Raw genomic sequence first — 24,697 nt, forward strand, 5'->3', positions numbered from 1 at the left:
CCATCCAGAAAATTGGATTATCTGGGTCTAACTCTAGACTTTAGCCAGAGTGCTCCTTCCTCTGGACAAACTCCAGAAATTGCATGTTGCGATTCATCTCCTGCTGTCCAGCAGATGCTCATCCCTCCGGACTTGCATGAGGTGCGGGGCCTGATGGTATCTACCTTTTTTAGATGCGGTTCCATTTTTCACAGTTCCATAGGAGGTCCCTGCAAAGGAAGATCTTGGTCAAATGGGACAACTGTCCAAAGTCTCTGGACAATCGGATCCAGCTGAGCTGGCAAACCAAAGGGTTCTTCCGTCATTTTTTTGCTGTCCCATCCCTCATGTTTGGCACTGCTTTGCGACGTCCAAATGGTTCAAGAATCCTGAAGAGCTGTGTCCGTCAATGAACGAAACAGAAAATGGGATTTTTGACTTACTGTAAAACCCATTTCTCTGCGTTCATTGACGGATACAGCATCCACCTCTCTATGGAGTTGTAATATTTCTGACACTGATTGTAACAAAAATGAGGACCTATAGCAAAAAGGGGGAGAATACCACCTGGGACTGCCCATAGGCGTATTCTTTTTCCCCCTCCTAGTGTCCTACTCCTATAGGGGGCAGTATAACCCAATGCTTCAAGAATCCTGAAGAGCTGTGTCCGGTAATGAATGCAGAGAAATGTATTTTAATTTAAGTAAAAAATCCCATTGTTTCTGCAACAGAGGTACATTAATGGTATTGAAAGGAAATTTTTACATCCTGTATGTTGTATTTTATTTTGTATGTTTTGCGCAGACGACATTAATGTTTTCATCACATGTTTGCATTCTTTCGAGTCCTGATAAGAATTAGCCTGCCTATGTTACGCCCCTTGTTACTATAAAAGTACAATTGTAATATTAATGTGATACCTTTTTTAATCATATATAAAAGCCTTCAACTGCGTCAAATAAAAACAAACAGTTATTTTGGAAAGATGCGGAGTGTTTCGTTTTGTGTCTGCTCCCTACTGCAGTAGTTAATAATTTGGAACCACTAATCAATATGAGGATAGGAGTTTCCTATTATAAGATGCCCAGAACAGTATATTGGTACATAAGGGAGCTGGATTTTAGGAAAAAAGAAAAAGGTGAACTTAGCCTTTAATTCAGTATGCAATACTTATCGCTTCTGTATGTTTATTGTGTGTATTCATCCTTGCATGAATAAATTACTGTGTCCACACCAGCAAACTTTATTTGTAAATTGGAAGGCTGTGTATACTTCCTGTATATTTGTATTACATTAACCCCTCTTTTTTTTTTTTAACAGAAAAGGATGGCAAGGCTTTCCACCCAACCTATGAAGAGAAGCTGAAGCTGGTGGCTCTTCACAAACAGGTTCTCCTGGGGCCTTACAACCCGGACACCTGCCCTGAAGTTGGCTTCTTCGATGTCCTCGGCAATGACAGAAGGCAAGTCTGATGCATTTTATGTCTGGTTTTCTGGTTACTTCCATATACTGCCTACTCTGTATTTATTATCTGCCCTTATTCCGTGCAAAATACTATATTTTATAGTACTGCAAGAAAAGATTGAGCAAACATCGCTCACATATCACTATACATCATATGTATAATGTCCATACTCTATACGTGGATCATAAAATCAAGAACCAAACATATCACTTAAAATCTCCTACAAGCGTGTCATGAATATCAACAGCAAAACCTTGTATACAAGTAAAACGTCCAATAAAAATAAAGAATACTAGATTCAGCAAGGAATTGACCTTTCTAGGCATTATTTTAAGTACTAGGTGGTATAGTGAGGTCAGAATTGACCCACAGGTCCCATATCATGTGTGTGTGTGTATATATATATATATATATATATATATATATATATATATATATTTTGTGTGTGTGTGTGTGTGTGTATATATATATATATATATATATATATATATTAATGTGTGTATATATTTGTGTGTGTGTGTGTGTGGATATACCAACTGCCAATGCACTAAAAATCTTCCTGTGTATGCTATCAGGGCAAAGGCCTCTGCGGACCAATCGGTTTCCCATGAGGGGTGCTAACGGTGCATGGGGGGGACTTAAAGGTATGGCTTCTCGACAACCTATCCCATATTCCCAAGGAAAGGGACAGGGTAGGGCAAAGTACTCCCGGCCTGTCTCTGGCCCGTAACCACATCATATGGTGGATTGGGATTATATTATTTCATTATGTGGCAGTTTTACTTTTGATAATAAAATATAAATTAGGAGATATCCATTACCATTTGCCATCAAATGAAAGCCCCATTTGTCCTGAAAAAAAACAAGGTTTAATTTACCTGGGAACACAAAGTAGTTGTGACTATATGTACAGTTTTACTTAGACATGTTAAAGTTGCAAAACTGTTTTTAGGCGTTAGGATTTTTATTACCCTCCATTGTGTTTTGATGGCATTGTTTTTGATTGGCCATGCATGGTTTTGACTTTAATTTAGTTGTATTTCCAATAATGTAATCTTTTAGATCTAGGTTAATGTGGAAGTTGAGGAATCATTCTTTTTACTAAATGGAATAAAATAAGGCTGGCCATATATGGTTCGAGTCTTGGCCGGTTCAGGAGGAACTGGCCAAGATTCAAACCATTAATGGGCAGGCTGAATGTACCAAGTTGGTCGATCAACTTGGGTACAACCAGCATGCCGGATTTGCTTGCGATTATCGCAAGGGACGGCTTCCCCCGCTGGGAGAAGACAATGGCCTGGCAGGAGGGGTTCCTGCATTAACATGGTCTATGATTGCAGGAAAGAAATTTGCTCCGTGTATGGCTGGCCTTAATTGTACCAAATACAACAAAATTGTCTTTTAATTTGGGACATGTAATTCCCCTGGTATGTTTCCTATTTCCAAAGATGTAGCTTACGAGGAGAGATAGCCTCAGAGGTTTTACTTGGAATAACATAAAATGTATTCCGATACCCAAAAGCGTTGCGATTTTGCTACAATTGCAGTGTGATTTATTGCGGCAAAATCACATCGCTATTGGAGTGCCATTAAGAAGTAATGGTATCGCAAACACCTTCCCTGTTTTGGCTGTGATTTGGAATCGCATGCAGAATCATGTTGATTCAAATCGCCTAGGTGTGAATAGAGCCTAAAAGGATGATCTAGTTCCAGAGGAAGCTTTGTATTGGTTGATAGAATACAAATCTTTCTATAAATGGATGAGCACCACTCAGACCGATGCTATATTGTTCTGGGTGTGGGACAGAAGGGTCTCAGCTCGCACCCAGAACGCAGTGCTGATGTAGCCTCGGCTACATACAAATTATACAAGACACTTAGTGGTTGCACATGTTAGTGAGGGAAATGGTTTGTTTGGGCCAGCTTGGCCTGAGCAATCTATTTAAACTAAAGCTAGAGATCAACTTTACCACTAACGGGGGTGCTTACAATGATCAGCTTTTTTTATTTATGTAAAACTTTTATCCCAAAAAAAAGGATCTTTCTCGCGCCTTTCATTTTATAGATTAAACCAAAAGGTAGGCGCAGTGTGGAGTAATTAAAGCATTGTCCTGTAGTGTACAGGAAGATATCACTCTCTGATTTAAGTAGGCCCCTTGGAGAAGATTTTCCATGTAAATCACGGTAATGTAGTATTCTTTCAGTTTTTATGGACAGGTGAAGAGGCAACAATGTCAATTTTTCATACTTCAACTGGTGAAACTACTGATCATGGCAGAATCGCCACCATTTTATTGTGGTGCCATTGATGTACCTGTAGTAACTATTACCACAAGTGGGGCTACAATTTACTGCCTGCATACTGGCTCATTAATACTGATTCCAGAATGGCAGCTATATATCAAAAATGTAAGAGTTAAGGTACATTGATTTTTTTTTTTAAATGGAAAAAATAGACTACAACGGGAATGAGCCGGTAAGAAAAGCCGTATAGGGTCATTAGAATGGAAGTTGTCAGGGATTAAGGATTTCAAATTGTCTAAGAAAAGACCGTTTTCTGTATAATAAAGGTACTAGTGAGAAACCTGAGAGATTTGCTCCTAGGCAGGAATTGTAAACTCTTGTAGCAGTGGTGGTCAGCATCTTGATGCAGGGGGCCTCAGATGCTGCTCCTGACATTACCAATACACTGCACATAATATGCAATGAATGTAATGCTACAGAAAGCTTGCTGACATTGAAGATTTTCAACAGGAGATGGTGAAAGAGTGGGTTTGCTACAAGTGATGGTCAATGACTGTACACATGCTATAGGAGTTTTCGGAGACTGAGAAGTCATGCTGTTTTTTGTGGGCAATTTGTTGGGGCAATGGCTGGTGTTAGCACTTCAATCATCACAGCACAATGGTTGATCTTGTGTCAAGATTGAAGTGCATTATTTCTATTCTAACATTCTAATATGAAATGAAATCGTTCAAATCACTATAATGCATAATCAGTGGGAGCCCTGAGCATGTCACTTGACACTGTCTGCCACCAGATGCAGCTTGTCACTTGCCATGTCACTTGTCGCATCGCCTGCCACCAGATGCAGCTTGTCACTTGCTACGTTGCCTGCCACTAGATGCAGCTTGTCACATCACCTGCTTTTCGCTGCAGCTTGTCACTTACCACGTCGCCTGCCACCAGATGGGGATTGTCACTATCCTGCTGCCAGGGGCCGCTTGTCACTGTTGCGGCCTGCCGCCAGGGGCCGCTTGTCACTGTTGCGGCCTGCCGCCAGGGGCCGCTTGTCACTGTTGCGGCCTGCCGCCAGGGGCCGCTTGTCACTGTTGCGGCCTGCCGCCAGGGGCCGCTTGTCACTGTTGCGGCCTGCCGCCAGGGGCCGCTTGTCACTGTTGCGGCCTGCCGCCAGGGGCCGCTTGTCACTGTTGTCGCAGCTTGTCACTGTTGCGGCCTCTCCCCAGCGCTACAGCATTCGAGCCGGTTAACTTGTGCATGCTCCTTTAATGGGTCTGTCCCAGAGTGAGGGCGGGCGGTGAGAGATAATGTAGTTATCTCTCTGCTCGCCCACGGCTGCACCTCTGGCAAGAGCAGTTTTCGTGGCCCTGCTGTAAAGGTGGAACAGCGGTAATGCGGGGAAGGCATTGAGAGATGGTTTTCTCTCTGCTCCACTGCACTTTGCGGCCCGGCTGCAAATCGCACCGTGATTGGGGTTTGGGGGTGCAGGACACAGGCCCTCCCCCTCTGTCTTAATCCCAGCTTTTTTGCTGCTGAAATAAACCTGTAGTGGGTGTGGTTAGGAGTGTGCACTAGGGGCCGTCCTAGCAAGTTTTTTTGCCAGTGTAGAGGTTATCTGCATATAGTCCACAGTTTATAAATGCATATCCGGTGTCCTGTACTGTACTCCAAAATAAAGAATCCGCAGTCAAAAATGAAAACATTTTTTGTTGTCTGAGTGCCCACTAAGTATATTCATCCTGGCGACCATTTTCTCCAGTATAGAAAGTAATGGAAAAACCAACATTTTTAGAGCTTTTGCCAAAACAAGAGGGTAAATCTTCCAGCGGGTACACCTGTTTTCAGTTGACAACTAAGAAAATTTCAATTCTTTGTAGAGATTTCCTCCAACTTGCTGTTGCATTTTTAGGACAGCAATAAATTCCCCCAAAGACAGACAACAGAAAATAAACTGACAAGGGGTTTTTTTTTTTTTTTTAGCATTTCATACTGTTAGTGTCTACATTGTCACAGGTTAATCTTTACCTGCCAGAAAGTTAAGTGCTAAACCCCAAATACACCTGGCAATTCCTACCTGTTACATACTGTCCTAGATTATCCCTGTGTCATTTATAGGTGTTATAAATGTCTGACAAATATTTTTTTTTTTTTTGTTTTTCTGTAGGAAAGAGTGGGCTGCCCTTGGCAATATGAGCAGACAGGAAGCCATGACTGAGTTTGTGGGGCTGCTGAACCGATGTTGCCACCTGTTCTCCACATACGTTACATCACATAAAATAGAGAAAGAGGAGCAGGAGAGAAAGAGGTAACCCTCCCGCCAAAATGGCAACCAACTTCGCTGCAAATACTCTCGTCACCCTACCCTTATTTTTGCCCCCCAGAAAAACTGACTAAACTAAAGCATCTCTTTCCTTGTAGGAGAGAAGAGGAGGAGCGCAGGAGAAGGGAAGAAGAGGAACGTATACGCCTGCTTAGAGAAGAGGAAAAGCGGAGAAGGGAGGAAGAGGAGAGACTCCGGAGAGAGGAGGAGGAGAGGATGCGGGCTGAGGATGAGCGATTTCGCATGGAGCAGCAGAAGTAAGAGACTAGAGTTAATCCTGCCTGACAGCTCTTCATAGAGTGTGTGTAAAGTTAATTGGCGACTCCTTGTAAGTTACTACGTACGTGTTAAGAATATATATAAATAATATTGTAGGTAAATGTATATACCCTATATTGGTAATATAAACTGCAACTTTTAGAGCTATGTCACAGGGGGAAATCCGTTGCTGGCTTCCATTATCCTCATGGAACTGGGCTCTTGCTGACTTAGTACACTGCTCAATCTCACTAGCAAGGAAGCAAAATCACCCCAGCTTAGTGAGGGAGTGACACTATAGCAAAAGGCAAGTGGATTGTTGGGTATCAGGGTCACTTGTGTGACATTGGCATTACTGTAAAAAGAGTTAAATGGTCAGTCCACCCAAATCTCAAATTTCAATTTTGGTGTATGCTGAAGCATTAAACCACCTTGCAGTCCTATTTTTTGGAGACTCTGCTGGTGAGATCCTTGCTCTAGGTTCCTGGGTCAGCACACCTGCTGCGCCAAAAAGGAGGGGTTCTCATAATTTCTGTTGTATTTTTGATGAATAAAACAAATCAAGTGTAGCGCAATCCAAAAAAATTCCACCGCCATGCAATATTGTGTAAGGTTCAAAGAAATCTACAATCCAATGACTTCAATGACCACCATCTCTGTCTGGAATAGCTGCTCACCTCCAAGCAATGACCTCACTACAGTGTCCCAATCGCCTGTATACATATCTCTCTGGATCCCACTGGGATATTCTTTCTCAAAATGTTCCTGGACCAGACTGGACTCTTCCAGGTATATGAACCATTCAGGACATTTTTCTTGTATTAGTATCAGCTGGGTGAGCTGATGATATGCTCATGTACCACATTTCTATGTGAGTATTTTTTATTCGTGTGTTTAGTTTTAATAAATCGTTTAAAGCAGAGAGCACTATGGTTTCTCTTTATCTTTTGGCTATATATGAATGATTCATATACCTAGAGGAGTCCAGTCTGGTCCAGGAACATCTTGAGGAAGAATATCCCAGTGGGATCCAGCGAGACATATATACAGGCGATTGGGACTCTGTAATGGGGTCATTGCTTGGAGGTGAGCAGCTATTCCAGCCAGAGATGGTGGTCACTGAAGTCACTGCATTGTAGGATTTCTTTGAACCTTATTGCAATTTTTTTGGATTGATTTGTTATAATGTTGATTTAAGTCACAGGTGGACACACTTTGGTAAGTGTTGGCAGCAATCACTAACACACACATTTTTTGGGACGAATGAGTTGTTTTAGGTTTGTATATAAGTATTTATTGTGTTTATCACATACTCGCTTGTTAGTAATTCGTATCAGTTTGTACATAGATTTTTCACTTAGTGTTATTTATATTGCGCTGATTATATAGTGGGCATATTTAGTATTTTTAATTAAGTTTATAATAAAGAGAACACACAATGGCGTTGGAACACACAACGGCGGAAGGAGACAGTCAAAACTCCCAAGGTGAATTGGAATAGACAGGAATGTTGTCGGGGTGATCTAGCTCTAGAGCTCTTTGAATGCAAGAAACCAGGCCATGATTTACCCTTTAAAACTGTACCTGTAACTGAAATATCACTTAGTGAATTGATCCTTCATTTTTATGGTTTTCTCACACCCAGATTTCCACACATGGGGAGGTTTCCTGACAGCTCATTTTCCTGATCAATGCTTCATAGTTGGGCAAGCCTTATTTTGGAAATGGAAAAGCCAGTTATTACGACCCTAGTTCCAAAAAAGTAGGGGATGCTGTAAAAAATCTTCATAAAAACAGAATGCAATAATTTGCAAATCTCATAAACCCATGTTGTAAACACTATAGAAATATATCAAATGTTTTAAGCGTACTCCTTTGTACCTACAGGTAAGCTTATAATAAATTACAAAGAAAATATCTCCTAAAAGCAAAACACACAGGCTGAATATCAAAGAAAAAAACGCCCAACATTCAGCCCGTGTGTACAGCAAGCCAGTCTGACAGAAGCCAGCCGACGTCCAGCATGACCGCAAATGGTCTGCCGATCAGCATCCAATCAGCGCTCTCAATGGATGTGAGTGCTTGACCAGTGTGTTCTGGTGGGGGGGAGGGGGCATCGTCCTGTCAGAATACAATAGCTCAGTGGGGGGGGGGGGATCACTGTACTAACATCGGATTGTTAGTACATGATCTCCTGCCAAACTCTCCAGGTTTTTTTTCGTTTAGCCCCCTGGGTTGGAAAAAAAATAGTGGGTACTAGGCTTTAATGTGCACCATTCATGAGATATTCACTACTTCTGCAGCCGGTGATGGCTTTCCATCCCTTCAAAGCGCTGTGCCGTGATTGTGGAATGCGCTGTTAGTGACATCATCGCTGCTTTGCAATTCAAACAACCAAAGCCCACAAACCCAGATGGAAGACAGGTTGCAGATGGAAGCTCTGTCAGTGGTGACAGCACGCTGCTGAAGGGTTTTGTTTTAAGGTAAGCCTAATGTGCTATGCTCTTTAAAAAAAAAAACTTCCCCTTTAACCACTTTACCACCGGAGGATTTTGCTCTCTTAGTCCAGGCCACTTTTTGAGATTCGGCACTGTCCGACTTTAACTGACAATTGGCGCGGTCATGCAACGCCATACCCAAACTAAATTTACGTCCTTTTTTTCCCCACAAATAGAGCTTTCTTTTGGTGGTATTTGATCACCTGTGCGATTTTTACTTTTTGCGCTATAAACAAAAAAAGAGAAATTTTGAAAAAATAACTATTTTTCACATTTTTTTTATATGAAATTCCCCCCCAAAAAAATGTAAAAATCTAATTTTTTTTTATCATTTTAGGCCAATTTGTTTTCTGCTACATATTTTTGGTATAAAAAAAATCGCAATAAGCGTATTTTGATTGGTTTGCGCAAAAGTTATTGCGTTTACTACCTAAGGGAAAGATTTCTGTATTTTTTTTTTTTTTTTTTAACGAGTAATGGCGGCGATCTGCGTGTTTTTTTTTTGTTTTTTTGTTTTTTGCGGGACTGCGACATTGCGGCAGACAGATCAGACCCTTGACTGACATTTTTGACACTTGGGGGGTACCAGTGACTACAGTAATCAGTGCTATACATATGCACTGTTACTGTAAAAATGACACTGGCAGGGAAGGGGCTAATTTTTATTGGTGATCAAGGGGTTAATGTATGCCTGGTGCTTACTAACGTGTGTGGGGGGAGGTGACTGATTGACACAAGGACAGATCGCATGTTCAGCTATGCTGAACCCTGCAATCTGACCCTGTCTGTCACTTAGGAGATCCGCCCGCTTTGCTTACACAAGCGGGCGGATCTCCACACTCGATTCCCCGACGATTGGGGAAGAGCGGCGGTGATCACTGAATACAGCGGGAGCGAGCCTCTGGCGGCGCCCACAAGGGGAGGAGTCTAGCGACGTAGGTCTACGTCACTGGACGGTAACTAACCACTTTGCCGCAGTACAGTCAACGCGACTGGTCGGCAAGTGGGTAAGTTAATGGCCTTTACTAGCACTTTAAGAAAAAAAAGGCAATTTTGAAATTGATTGCAGCAACATGTCTCAAAAAAAGACAAGGCCATGATTACCAGCATGTAGCATCCCCTCTTGTTTGCTGGAGTTTTTAAAGGGATATTTTCTCAATTTTGCCTGATATAGTATTCTAACTGCTCAACAGTTCTGGATTTTTTGTCGTCATATTTTTCCATTTCAAGATGCACCAAATATTTTAGTGAAAGGTGTGGACTGCAGGCAGTCCAGTTAAGCAGGCGAATTCTTCTTCTACAAAGCCATGCTGTTGTCACAGATGCAGTATGCTGGTTAGCATTGTCCTGATGAAATATGCAACTCCTTCCTTGAAGTCTTTGTCTGCATGAGATCAAATGCTACTCTTAAACCTGGGTATCTTGCATTATTGATGGTGCTACCTGATCCGTACACACTAATGCACCCCCATACCATCAGAGATGCAGGAACTGAGTGCAGCTAACAAGCCAGAGGTTCCCTCTTCCCTTTAGTCTGGAGAATGTGGCACCCATGGTTGCCAAAAAGAATGCCTTTTAGATCAGTCTGTCCACTGAACAGTTTTCCACTTTACAACAGACCACTTTAAATGAGCCCAGAGAAGACAGCGGCGATTCTGGATCATTATTAGATATGGCTTTTTCTTTGCATGATAGAACTTTACATTGCATTTTTGGATAGCACAACAAACTATCTTCACACAGTGATTTTTGGAAGTATTCCGGAGCCCATGTAGGGATGTCCATCACAGAATTATGCCTTTTTTTCATCGCAGTGCAGCTTGAGGACCCGAAGATCTCGGGCATCCAATATTGCATTTTGGACTTGTCTCTTGCGCACAGAAAATTCCTCCAGATTCTTGGAAACTCATATAATGTACTATAGATGATGATACATTTAGTCTTTGCAATTTTACATTGAGGAACATTATACTGAAATTGTTCGTCAATTTTTAAATGCAGCCTTTCACAGATTGGTGAAACTGTGCCAATTTTTACTTCTGAAACACTCTGACTCTCTAAGATGCTCTTTTTATACCCAATCATGTTTTCTGACCTGTCGCCAATTATCTTAATTAGTTGCAAAATGTTCTTCCAGGTCCTCCTTGTTAGAATACCTTACTTTGTCAGATTTTATTTGCCCTGTACCAACCTTTTTGATGTATTGCTGCCATAAGTTTCAAAATTACATTATTTTCTTACAGTGGTACATTTTCTCAGTTTCTAGTGTGAATAAAATATGGATTTGTGCATTCTGTTTTATGTAGATTTTACACCGCGTCCCAATATTTATGGAATTAAGGTTGTAATAAAAAGAACTCTTAGTCAGTTTTAAGAAGCCAGGAAATCTAATGCAGCCATTGAAAGGAATTGGGGAATGCTATAAACAGCATCTGTTATTTCGAACGACTATTGAATTTTGTCTGTTTTGGCATTTTTCCATGGGTCCTGTTTGCTGCTGGAACAGTTCATATTCTGGTGTTCTGATTTTGTTTTGGGTACAAGTGAAATGCAGCTGCTTGTATATGTGGAGGTAATATGGAAGCCTGAGTCCCTTTTGTCACTTTAATCCAAAATACAGTCAAATTTGCATCTTTTTAAATAGTGTGGAAAGGTGAACGGTTCTGCCAGGATTGTATTGTCTATGTCCCCGCTGGAAGGATTTTCCCTCACTTCCTGTTCTTGTGACACCTGTGAAAGAAAAAGAGGAATTAGTTGCCAAGGTGACCGGAAAGACCCTTCCTCACTCTAATAAATGTATCATTATTTCTGCCCCTATGGAAAAGATTTCCCATTTTTTCCTGTCTGGACTAAAAGCATGGGATTCTAATGGCAAAAAAACACATTTTCCACTCTATTCAAAAACATTTGTTTTACCGGAACTTGGCCTTTAAGGATTATGTTCTATATTCTAAATCAATTGGCTATATAGTGTAGCCCATTCTGGGAAAGAATTGGCTGTAGCCTTCTGATGGTGCCTTTGTGTGAGGCGCATTTTACCAAGTGCTTGGGAGCAGTAAGGGTAACTTTGTTTTTTTTTTTGTTTTTTTGTCCTCACAGGCAGCAAATCATGGCAGCTCTGAACTCGCAGACAGCTGTTCAGTTTCAGCAGTATGCAGCACAGCAGTACCCGGGAAACTTCGAGCAGCAACAGATCCTTATCCGACAGCTGCAAGAACAGCACTACCAGCAGTACATGCAACAACTCTACCAAGTTCAGCTGGCACAGCAACAGGTGTGTCACCAGGTCCCATCTTTCACAAACACAAACAGCAAGTACATCTCTAAAGTGGACTAATTGAGAATGGGCATTGGTAATCTACAGTCTTCTGATTTATGATAATAGTGAAGCTCTACCTGTTAGGACTGATGTGTTTGCTGTTATTTCATTGCTTTCTATTACTGTCAGGTTGCCCAGGCAGCACCTTTTTTGTGTCTCTTTTCTATGTTGAGCTCAGGAAGGAAATAGGAAGGCCCACCAGCCCAACATTACTGTTCTAGTAAAGAGGGAATACTGGTGAATAATCAAGAATAAAGTAATCCCTGAGCATTTAGGCCTGCGCTATTGTGACAATTCAACAGTGGAGATACAGAGATACTGCTAATGGCCATCTGGTATCTGTTCTTTTATTCAGGTCACAACTGTCAGTAACGCAGTACCAAGGGTATCCCTAATGTCTGCCTGCAAAGCAGCCTTTATCTTTTAAAGTCAATCTGCCCTATCCTTGTTAGTAGTACCAGTTGGCGGGAGATGCAAAATATAAATTTGGGCCTCATCTATGCAAAATTGATAATCTAGCAGCGATATTTGTGTGGGCCTGTTGCATTTAGTTTTCATTTTGGTCATCTAATCCTGTCCTGCAGGCTGCACTACAGAAACAACAGGAGGCGGCTGGGAGTGGTTCCCCAGTGAACTCTCCCACTAAGGCAAGCTCAGGAAGTGCAATGACAACTGGAGAATCTCCCTCTGTGAATGGTCAGAGTCACCCCCACATAGATGGCACTGAGACAGAAATGGAACCTGATCCCCTGGAAGATATCCTTGAGAATGGGCCAAAAGGTGAGAGATGAGATTTCATTTTTTGACCGTTTTTTACTGCCTGGTGATGGGTATTATAGTGACAGGAAATGCGAGACGTCTTCCCAAAAAAAAGTGAAAACATTAAATCTTTTTAGACCCCTTTTACACTTGTGCGACCTAAAATTTGCGCAATTTTGCTGCGATTTTTGCCATGATTTTGATGAGATTTTTACTGGACTTGAAGTAATGCCTGTGTAATCTTGATGTCAATGGACCTCAAAATGCATCAAAGTAGTGCAGGAACTACTTTGAAGTTGCTGCGACTTAGTCGATCTGATATAAACGGTACTCATTAGAAATCATGGAGTATTACTTGTCATGTGACTTTGCAGTCCCAAGTCGCAGGACAAGTCACACAAGTGTGAAAGAGACCTAAAATAAAAACTCCAAGAATTCAGTCACTTTTTAAAATGTGCTATCTTATAAATGATTAATTGCAACAAGTTTCGCTCCAGACGCAAGCAGCTGCTCTGCCTGCCCCTCTTTTCTATTGCCCAATCACAGATTGCTATGTATTATGTGAACCATTTTACAAAAAACAAAGCCTTCCGTAAATGGACAGCGGAGGGGTGGGGCGGGTTACGTGGCTACTGTGTAACAAAGATGCATCACTGCTGTAAGAGCACCGAAAGTATAGCAATAACTGTACTCTCGAAGCTAAAAAAAACTGTAATTGGGAAGTCCACAAGGTGGCATACACCTTGTTGCACCTAACCTATTATGAGCCGGTACATTTTAACTACTTAGACATGTATGTTTCAAGTGGTATACGGGGATGGTGCATGCAGCTATAGGCATCCATTCCTAGTAGCTAATTAGCCACTGGATTGCTGCCTGGCAGTGCTTCTCTGGGCTCTATCATCCCACAGGTGAGCCCAGAATGAAACCTGAAATTCCACCGGCTTGCCATAGAGCTGATCAGGGACTGTAAGGTCCCCGATCAGCTCTATGGTAAAGGGATATGGAAGTGACTAGTATTTTGTCACTTCTGGTTTCCCCAGATGGTGAACAGCGCCATTTTTAAATTGTGAAAGAATTTTATCACATCGATCTTGGTGTGATCAGATGCTGTTAAGGGCAGGGGAGACATCTGGGGTCTAATAGACCAGTGATCTCTCCATAAAGAGTACTTGTCATTGCCTATGGATGTTTACATTCCTTGTGACAGCAATAAAAGTGATAAAAAGTAAATTTTATATATATGCAAGAAAAAGTATGTGAACCCTTTGGAATGATATGGATTTCTGCACAAATTGGTCATAAAATGTGATCGGATCATCATCTAAGTCACAACAATAGACAATCACATATTGTAAAAAAGGTGTCTGATGTTAAAATTACGTCAACCACCCGCCCGGCGCTAAAATATATATAAAACAGTGAAGGTATAAAAGAATAAAATATGTCTACTAAAACCAAAAATGTATAGTAGATAAAATCATGTAAACCATGTCACTCTGTGCATCCTTTAAATGCACTAGCTGCCACTGTAAACATAAAGCTTGCAAGATTAAATGTATAATAGTAGCCCAGTCTGTGTGTCTCAGTTCGATATATCATACATTCAGCGGCGCTTGTGCACACATATTGTGTGTGTGCAAGTATATTAACCAGTTCCTGAAGTGCCTCAGAGACTGTAAATGTAAGATAGTCCCAACTTCACAAGATGAATAATCACAGCCAGCAAAGATTTCTCTTCTGATGTTCAGCACCAGTGATTGTACACACAATATCACTACGCCTTCACCACACCGACTGTGCTCCCCTATGAAGTGGCAACTCACCAAATTGCCCTTGAAATATCGCCTTTATGTATAAGCTGCATGAGCCCTTGCTTCTGGTCGGTCTGTCGTCTTAAGAGCACGTCCAGATCCTATCCGTCCACCAGGTGTCACTATCAGGCTGCGTATCTCCTCAGTGCAATTTGTTTGGCGGCATATATAAAGAGGAGATCAGTAAGGATTACGGAGAGTCTCTGGAACAGGATGGTTTCCTGGCTGGCATAGTTGAGGTTTTCAACTTTCAGCATTTCTAGATCAAAAAGCCGTGCGACATGTGACAGGGCGTACTCAAACCAGCCGAAAAACGGAGGGTAGTCCAACGTCCATTCAGAGGTTGCCTCATAGTACCAGCGGGAGACGGGCAGACTGTGAGTAATGGCCAACCAGTTCCGATGAACCTCAAAGTCTGGTTTGAGGCTGGTTTGTCACCCTGGCTGTAGGGGTGTCACTGATGAAATGTCTGCTCATACCCACATATCATTCCACAGACTTTGAGGTTCATCGGAACTGGTTGGCCATTACTCACAGTCTGCCCGTCTCCCGCTGGTACTATGAGGCAACCTCTGAATGGACGTTGGACTACCCTCCGTTTTTCGGCTGGTTTGAGTACGCCCTGTCACATGTCGCACGGCTTTTTGATCCAGAAATGCTGAAAGTTGAAAACCTCAACTATGCCAGCCAGGAAACCATCCTGTTCCAGAGACTCTCCGTAATCCTTACTGATCTCCTCTTTATATATGCCGCCAAACAAATTGCACTGAGGAGATACGCAGCCTGATAGTGACACCTGGTGGACGGATAGGATCTGGACGTGCTCTTAAGACGACAGACCGACCAAAAGCAAGGGCTCATGCAGCTTATGCATAAAGGCGATATTTCAAGGGCAATTTGGTGAGTTGCCACTTCATAGGGGAGCACAGTCGGTGTGGTGAAGGCGTAGTGATATTGTGTGTACAATCACTGGTGCTGAACATCAGAAGAGAAATCTTTGCTAGCTGTGATTATTCATCTTGTGAAGTTGGGACTATCTTACATTTACAGTCTCTGAGGCACTTAAGGAACTGGTTAATATACTTGCACACACACAATATGTGTGCACAAGCGCCGCTGAATGTATGATATATCGAACTGAGACACACAGACTGGGCTACTATTATACATTTAATCTTGCAATAGACAATCACAGTCTGCTTAAACTAATTACACACAAAGAATGAAATGTTGCCATGTTTTTATTGAACACGCCATGTAAACATTCACAGTGCAGGTGGAAAACGTATGTGAACCCCTAGACTAATGACATCTCCAAGAGCTAATTGGAGTGAGATGTCAGCCAACTGGAGTCCAATCAATGACATGAGATTGGAGGTGTTGGTTACAGCTGCCCTGCCCTATAAAAAAACACACACCAGTTCTGGGTTTACTTTTCACAAGAATCATTGCCTGATCTGAATGATGCCTCACACAAAAGAGCTCTCAGAAGACCTACAATTAAGAATTGTTGATGTGCATAAAGCTGGAAAGGGTTATAAAAGTATCTCCAAAAGCCTTGCTGTTCATCAGTCCACAGTAAGACAAATTGTCTATAAATGGAGAAAGTTCAGCACTGCTGCTACTCTCCCTAGGAGTGGCTGTCCTGTAAAGATGACTGCAAGAGCACAGCGCAGATCGCTCAATGAGGTGAAGAAGAATCCTAGAATGTCAGCTAAAGACTTACAAAAGTCACTGGCAAATGCTAACATCCCTGTTAGCGAATCTACAATACGTAAAACACTAAACAAGAGGAAGCCACTGCTGTCCAAACAAAACATTTCTGCACGTTTACAGTTTGCACAAGAGCACCTGGATGTTCCACAGCAGTACTGGCAAAATATTCTGTGGACAGATGAAACCAAAGTTGAGTTGTTTGGAAGAAAAACACTACACTGTGTGGCGAAAAAGAGGCACAGCACACCAACATCAAAACCTCATCCCAACTGTGAAGTATGGTGGTGGGGCATCATGGTTTGGGGCTGCTTTGCTGCGTTAGGGCCTGGACGGATTGCTATCATCAAAGGAAAAATGAATTCCCAAGTTTATCAAGACATTTTGCAGGAGAACTTAAGGCCATCTGTGTACCAGCTGAAGCTCAACAGAAGATGGGTGTTGTAACAGGACAATGACCCACAGCATAGAAGTAAATCAACAGAATGGCTTAAACAGAAGAAAATATGCATTCTGAAGTGGCCCAGTCACTGACCTCAACCCGATTGAGATGCTGTAGCATGACCTCAAGAAAGCGATTCACACCAGACATCCCAAGAATATTGCTGAACTGAAACAGCTCTGTAAAGAGGAATGGTCAAGAATTACTCCTGACCGTTGTGCACGTCTGATCTGCAACTACAGGAAAGGTTTGGTTGAAGTTATTGCTGCCAAAAGGAGGTTCAACCAGTTATTAAATCCAAGGGTTCACATTCTTTTTCCACCTGCACTGTAAATGTTTACATGGTGTGTTCAATAAAAACATGGCAACATTTCATTCAGATCAGATCACGTTTTATGACCAATTTGTGCAGAAATCCATATCATTCCAAAGGGTTCACATACTTTTTTTTTTTTGCAGCTGTATACTTCGAACCCCCAAACATTATATATATTTATTTATATATATAATATAAAATGTATGTGTAGATATATATATATATATCTATCTCTATATGTGTATAATTTTTTTTAATAAGAGGCCCTAGAGAATAAAATGGTGGGTGTTGCATATTTTTATGTCACACAGTATTTGCGCAGCCGTTTTTCAAATGCAGATTTATTGTAAAAAATACACTTTAATCAATTTTAATGAACAAAAACACAATATAATACCCAATTTTTTGTTGTAACATAAACGTTAGGCTTAGTAAATGGATACCAAACATGTCACGTTTTAAATTTACCTCTCTGTAGAACGGCGCCAAACTACAGGACCAAAAAATCCCCATAGGCAACATTTTAATAGCCTTTACAGGTTACTAATTTAAGGTTACACAGGAGGTCTGGAGCTAGAATTATTGCGCTCACACTTTTTCTTTTATTTGCACTTTTTTTTTTTTCGCTGTTTAATTGATTTTTCATGATCATTTTATCGCCATCACTAGAGATGTAAGCATCTCTTGTGATAAGCAATGACGGGTCCTTCTTACTGAGACATCTGGGGTCTAACAGTCTCCTCTGCCCTTGAACGCTTGGATCAAACGCAAATTGGTTTGATCCAAAGCTTTCCTAAGCTTACAATGGCAGTTAACAGACAGAAAGCAAAAGTGACAAAATCCTCCTCGCTTCCGGTTTCTGATGTCACACAGTGGGAGGAACGACATTTCTTCATTACACTGTGTCTCAGGAACAGGATGCTTCCGATGCATCCTTACTATTCTTCCCAAATTCATGATCAGATTACTTTTGACAGCTTTGGAATCGCAGGCTGGGAAACACTGATACCTTTGTCATCACTGCAGTGATGACCGAGATATCACCCTTCCTATACAACAATGTACCGTTATGTCGCTGGGCGGGAAGCATTTAAAGCTCATGCGCAAAGGCGAACACACGCGTTGGTCTCGCGCGCATACATAAACTGTGATCACACTACATGTAAGGTATCGCTGCAAACATCAGAGGGAGAGCAATTATTTTAGCACCAGGCCTCCTCTGTCACTCTAAACTGGTAACCTGTAAAGGCTTTTAAAGCTTCACCTATGGAGATTTTTAGATACTGTAGTTTGGCATCATTTAGCGTGCACAATTTTAAAGCATGACCTGTTAGGTATTTATTTACTCTGTGTAACACCATCTTTTAAATTTTACCAAAAAATTGGATATTCTATTGTGTTTGCGGGCATTAAATTCATTGAAGTGTATTTTTTTTCCAACAAATTTGTGTTCTATAAACCGCTGCGCAAAAACCGTGTGACATAAAAAATTGCAAAACCCACACATTTTCTTCTCTAGGGCCTCTGATAAAAATATGTTTGGTTCTAAGTGGTTTTCTAGCAAAAAATACTGATCTTTACAAGTTAACTAAAAGTGTCAGAAAAGGCCAAAAGGCCTGGTCTTAACCACTTAAGCCTGGGAAGATTTTACCCCCTTCCTGACCAGGGCCTATTTTGCGATTCGGCACTGCGTGACTTTAACGGACAATTCCGCGGCCGTGCAACGCTGTACCTAAACGAATTTGGCGTCCTTTTTTTCCCACAAACAGAGTTTTCTTTTGGTGGTATTTGATCACCTGTGCGATTTTTTTTTTGATCATGCGCTATAAACAAAAAAAAAAGCGTCAATTTTGCAAAAATAACAATATATTTCGCATTTTTTTTATATGAAATTCCCCAAAAAAAAAGTAAAAATCTAATTTTTTTTTACATTTTAGGCCAATTTTTTTTTTACTGTATGTTTGGTAAAAAAAAATCGCAAAAAGCGTATTTTGATTGGTTTGCGCAAAAGTTATTGCGTTTACTAACAAAAGGAAAGATTTTTGTCATTTTTGTTGTAATGGCGGCGATCTGCGATTTTTTTTTTTTTTTTTTTTTTTTTTTTTTTTTTTTTTTTTTTTTTTTTTTTGCGGTACTGCGACATTGGGGCGGACAGATCGGACCCTTGACTGACATTTTTGACACTTTTGGGGGGGACCAGTGACATTACTACAGTAATCAGTGCTATACATATGCACTGTTACTGTAAAAATGACACTGGCAGTGAAGGAGTTAACTGTATTGGAGAGGGAGGGGTTAAGTGTGTCCTAGGGGCGTTTTTCTAACTGTGATTGGCTGTGGCTTGATGTGTAAGAACAGTGATCAACGGTCCTACATAGTAGAACCGTTTGATTACCATTCTTACACAGGGGAGACTGACAGGCGGCTTTGTTTACACTAGCCGCCTGCCTTTCTCCCACTGTCACGGACAATCAAGAGTGCCCGGCGGACATGGGGTCCACCGGGCACACGCGCGGGGTGGTCTGACCTAGCGGGAGCTCGCATCTGGCGGCGCGCGCTCGCTCCCAAAACCCTTACAGGCTAGCCTACGTCGCTTTGCCTGTGAGGGGCTGACTGCCGACGTAAATAGTCATGCGGCAGTCAGCAAGTGGTTAAAATGGTTGTAAACCCTCACACATGCCCAGTAAAGTAAATAGCCTCGGATTAAACAAAGAGATTAAACAAATCCCCCTACATAAGTTTTACTTGCGTATCTGTTGTCTTCCCCTATCTACACCCTTTGAAAAGTGCAGATCATGTTAAAAATCTTTCTTCATCTTTCAGCGGTATATAGGGATGGGTGGGGAGACTGGACTTGCACTGTGTGAGAGCTGATTGGAGGAAAGGGAAACCCCCCCCCCCCTCCACATAGGCAGAGGAACGAAGGAATATGTTCCTTGCTTATTTCTCTCTAAGCTCCCTCCTCCACACAAATTGAGCTCACGTTATCTCATGCGTTGGAGAACTTGTCAGAAGTGACTCATGCTGATAACAGAGGAGTGAAGCACGAGAGAGAAACAACACTTAGAGCTTTGAAGAGAGATAAGTAAACACTACAGATATGTGCTTAGCTCAAATTTTATGAATGGGGTTTACAATCCGTTAAGTGACTGAATTCCTGGAGCTCTGGTTTAAAATGTAAACATTTACATATATTTCTCAATATTTAATGCTTGGTTCACATATATGTGAATTGGATCAGTTTTGAATCGCATCGGATTCATTTGACATGTGAACCAAACCTGGCTTTCTATGGAACCGGTTCACACATCTGTGGGCTGGCCGCAGTACGTTTTTTTTAAAAGAGTCCTGTACTACTTTAGGTCTGGTTCAGGTGAGATACACCTAACCAATTCGCACCTGAATCGGTGAACAAAGCCGCACCGGACTCCTTGAAAAACCGCAATCAAACTGTCCCTAGCATATGTGAACCAAGCCTAATAGCTAAGCTACACAGGTGTTTTTGATTGTTCGATGTGCTTCTAATAGCCTTCTAAATACCTGTGATTTATTGCTAGTGCTAGCCATGGCCTGCTTTCCAGAGGAACCAATGCCACCCCATGGTGAAAGCCACCCATGTGGCACCTACTAGCCATTATTTGCACATAATTACAGCATTATGCAATCCTACTTGATTTAATCAGTGGTACTCTATGAAACTTGTGTAGATTAAAGCATAGGGTGTTATTTTTTTTCCCCACCCTAAATGAGTTACTATAAATCCCCTAAACATTTCAGGCCTTAATTCCAGTAAATTTAAGATCTGCAGCTAAATTATATGGAATTTTCTTCTGCAGAGACCACGCCCGTGATAGCGGCTCCCTCCATGTGGACCCGACCACAGATTAAAGATTTCAAGGAGAAGATCCGTCAAGACGCAGATTCAGTGATCACTGTTGGACGAGGGGAGGTGGTGACAGTCAGAGTCCCCACACATGAAGAGGGATCCTACCTCTTCTGGGAGTTTGCCACAGATCATTTTGACATTGGTTTTGGGGTTTACTTTGAATGGACAGACTCTCCGAACACAGTGGTCAGCGTTCACGTCAGCGAATCCAGCGAGGATGAGGAGGAGGATGAAGGTTGGTTAGGGGGTCAATCTTATCTGTTAATATTTTCTCCTAATATCACTTGACTCTTACAAAGAGCCTGCAGAGCTTTTTGATTGTGTCTGTCAGCTGATAGTGGAACATTGTATTTAATCTTACTACAGTGTTGCATTTAAAGCTCATCACACAAGTTACAAGCTGATAGTGATTTTTTATTCAGAGATAAACTCCTGGCAGATATAAGGAAAGCATGTGCAGTGTACATCCAGGTTTACTCTTGGCATGCTAAGAATAGAACTAGTTTCTGGGGGTAGAAGTAACTACTACTTTTATATACCAGAGTTAAATTGATCAGTGGCTGGAATGGAGCTGATAACTGAAGGCTGGACCTGTCACTGCTGGAATAGGGCACACAGGTAAGCGTGCCATAATGTGTAAATATGCTGTACACATTTAGGCATGTACTTTGGCAAAAGGTTGACCACATACAGCACAATTTAATTAGATCAGGGGTCTCCAAACTTTCTAAAAAAAAAAAGGACCAGTTTACTGTCCTTCATACATCAGAGGGGCCAGACTGCGGCCAATGGAAGTAGAAAATGTCCTGGAGTAAACAATGCCCCATCATTGGTATCAGTGGGAGGAATAGTGCCCCATCATTGGTATCAGTGGGAGGAATAGTGCCCCATCATTGGTATCAAAGGGAGGAGTAGTGCCCCATCATTGGTATCAGTGGGAGGAATAGTGCCCCATCATTGGTATCAGTGGGAGGAATAGTGCCCCATCATTGGTATCAAAGGGAGGAATAGTGCCCCATCATTGGTATCAATGGCAGGAATAGTGCCCCATCATTGGTATCAATGGGTGGAATAGTGCCACATCATTGGTATCAGTGGGAGGAATAGTGCCCCATCATTGATATCAATGGGAGGAATAGTGCCCCATCATTGGTATCAATGGGAGGAATAGTGCCCCATCAATTGGTATCAGTGGGAGGAATAGTGCCCCATCATTGGTATCAGTGGGAGGAATAGTGCCCCATCATTGATATCAATGAGAGAAATAGTGCCCCATCATTGGTATCAATAGGAGGAATAGTGCCCCATCATTGGTATCAGTGGGAGGAATAGTGGCCCTTCATTGGTATCAGTGGGAGCAATAGTGGCCCATCATTGGTATCAGTGGGAGCATTTGTGGCCCATCATTGGTATCAGTGGGAGGAATAGTGGCCCATCATTGGTATCAGTGGGAGGAATAGTGGCCCATCATTGGTATCAGTGGGAGGAATAGTGGCCCATCATTGGTATCAGTGGGAGCAATAGTGGCCCATCAATGGGAGCAATAGTGGCCCATCATTGGTATCAATGGGAGCAATAGTGGCCCATCATTGGTATCAGTGGGAGCAATAGTGGCCCATCATTGGTATCAGTGGGAGGAATAGTGGCCCATCATTGGTATCAGTGGGAGGAAAAGTGGCCCATCATTGGTATCAGTGGGAGCAATAGTGGCCCATCAATGGGAGCAATAGTGGCCATCATTGGTATCAATGGGAGCAATAGTGGCCCATCATTGGTATCAATGGGAGCAATAGTGGCCCATCATTGGTATCAATGGGAGCAATAGTGGCCCATCATTGGTATCAATAGGAGCAATAGTGGCCCATCATTGGTATCAATGGGAGCAATAGTGGCCCATCATTGGTATCAGTGGGAGCAATAGTACCCCATCATTGGTATTAGTGGACTATCTGATTTGGTTATTCCTACAAGCTAGAAAATTTACTTCTCGCAAGGTTGTTATTGCACTAGGAAAGTGTACTTTCTACAGTGTGAGACATGGAAATTCCATCCCAGGAATTACTCCAGGGAACGCATTTTGACCTTTCTCCAATGCAGTGTGGATCAACTTTTGGCCTTGTGTTCAGTCTTAATTGAAGATTGCTTGCATCGCATTTCTTGGTGTTCACCTTTGTGTAGGGTGCTGGTCACCTGGTTCTTTCAGCTCCTCAATGACCACAGTTTGGACCTATCGAGGATATTTCACTGTCAATACTGTTCCACAAGGTTGTTTTTCCTTGTTGCCTTCACCCCTGTGAGGGGAGTTCCTGAGTTAGTGGCTTGCTACTGTAGAGAACCCTTTCTTGTCCTTCACAAGGACAAAGTTGCCTTGAAGCCTGGGGCCTTCTCTTTTCCTAAGGCTGCCCATATATTCATCTTCTTTTTTTTTTTTTTTTGATTAGCCAGCGAGCTGATGGAGAAAAAAAAACAAATGGATTCCCACATAATCCACACAATCAAGGTGGATGGAAGAGTTCACTTTACTGTGCTATTGCATTCTGACAGAAGGGACTCCTCCGCTATTCAGAATACACTTTTTAGCACTGCATCCGCTGATCTAATGAAATTTTCCAACCTTTCCTGTTCAACAGAAGTCGGTCCCTGCTGAACTGGCTGAATTTTGATTTATTGAATCACCCCCAGGACATTGTTCTACAATCTCTCTCTCCTACACCTCAAGAAAAATTTGCTCCATTAATGGATGTGGTGAGAGCTGTTAGAATTTACCTTTTCAGATGTCTTTTTTTCAGGCTCATTGACTCTTTTGCGTAACCATAAAATCCTTTTCTTGGATGCTGTTTCATGATCCTTTCTACTACTGATGTTGCACAATACTGGAGCATGCTGGGAGTGGGAAGAGTAGGTCCTCTTGCACATGAGGCATCTAGCCCCTGTGCACCCACTCCTGGTGTTTTAGTGCACCCTGAAGCCACAGGCCCCAGTGCCTGAAACCTGTTAATGTCTGGCAGTTTGAAATATGCTGTGGCTGGGCAAGGCTGCTGTATTGAGCGGTGTTAAGGGTTTAGGGTCCTATGTGTTTAAGGATGTATGCGCAGAATGCAAGTATTCTACATTCCCAGCATATATCCCCAAAAACATAGACTCTTAAATGCCATTACCACTCGGTACAGCGTTCAGCCCTGCCTAGCCACAGCATATATCAGTCTTTCAAAGAATTTGACAGGTCTCAGGCAGTGGCGCTGTACCATGTCCCTGTGCCTCCTGGGCACACTAAAATGCCCAGCCCAGGGCTCCAGTGAGTGCTGCAGGGGCAGAGTAGAGAGCCAGAGACTGACATTGGCTCTCTGCAGGCTGGAGACTGAGAGTTGAGCGATCAGTGGTGTTTATTCACTTAGTTCTCAGTCTTAGAGGTGGTTGGGGACAGCTGCTATACTTTTCATTTAATGAATTTCAAGAAAAAGATTATATGGTAAGTCAAAAATCCAGTTATTTTGAGCAGTCGCAACCAATGAAAGCTGAAAATAATCATTTTTGGCAAATGTTATAACTTGCTGAACTGAAAGGCCCAAACAAAACCCCCTTGACTGCTGCCAATCTTTGCTACGTGGAGGAGTGGGTAGGTATTAAAAATCCTTCCCAACCTTTAAAGGGCTATCCAGTCAGTTAAACGCATACTATTCTGTTGTA

At 42.0% G+C, this 24,697-nt stretch overlaps 1 protein-coding gene across 1 annotated transcript in view; it reads left to right on the forward strand.

Annotated features, from left to right (window-relative positions):
• Positions 1–24,697, forward strand: part of ACBD3 (acyl-CoA binding domain containing 3) — a 49,848-nt gene that overhangs the window by 23,886 nt on the left and 1,265 nt on the right. Inside the window, exons 2-7 of the mRNA XM_082252617.1 lie at positions 1,300–1,441; positions 5,850–5,990; positions 6,104–6,262; positions 11,861–12,035; positions 12,665–12,860; positions 20,961–21,245. Of these exons, the coding sequence (XP_082108743.1) occupies positions 1,300–1,441; positions 5,850–5,990; positions 6,104–6,262; positions 11,861–12,035; positions 12,665–12,860; positions 20,961–21,245 (1,098 nt within the window). The remainder of the gene's footprint in view (positions 1–1,299; positions 1,442–5,849; positions 5,991–6,103; positions 6,263–11,860; positions 12,036–12,664; positions 12,861–20,960; positions 21,246–24,697) is intronic.

Source organism: Pelophylax lessonae (genome assembly GCF_965119305.1).
Source record: "Pelophylax lessonae genome assembly, chromosome: 3".
Taxonomy (NCBI): Eukaryota; Metazoa; Chordata; class Amphibia; order Anura; family Ranidae; genus Pelophylax; species Pelophylax lessonae.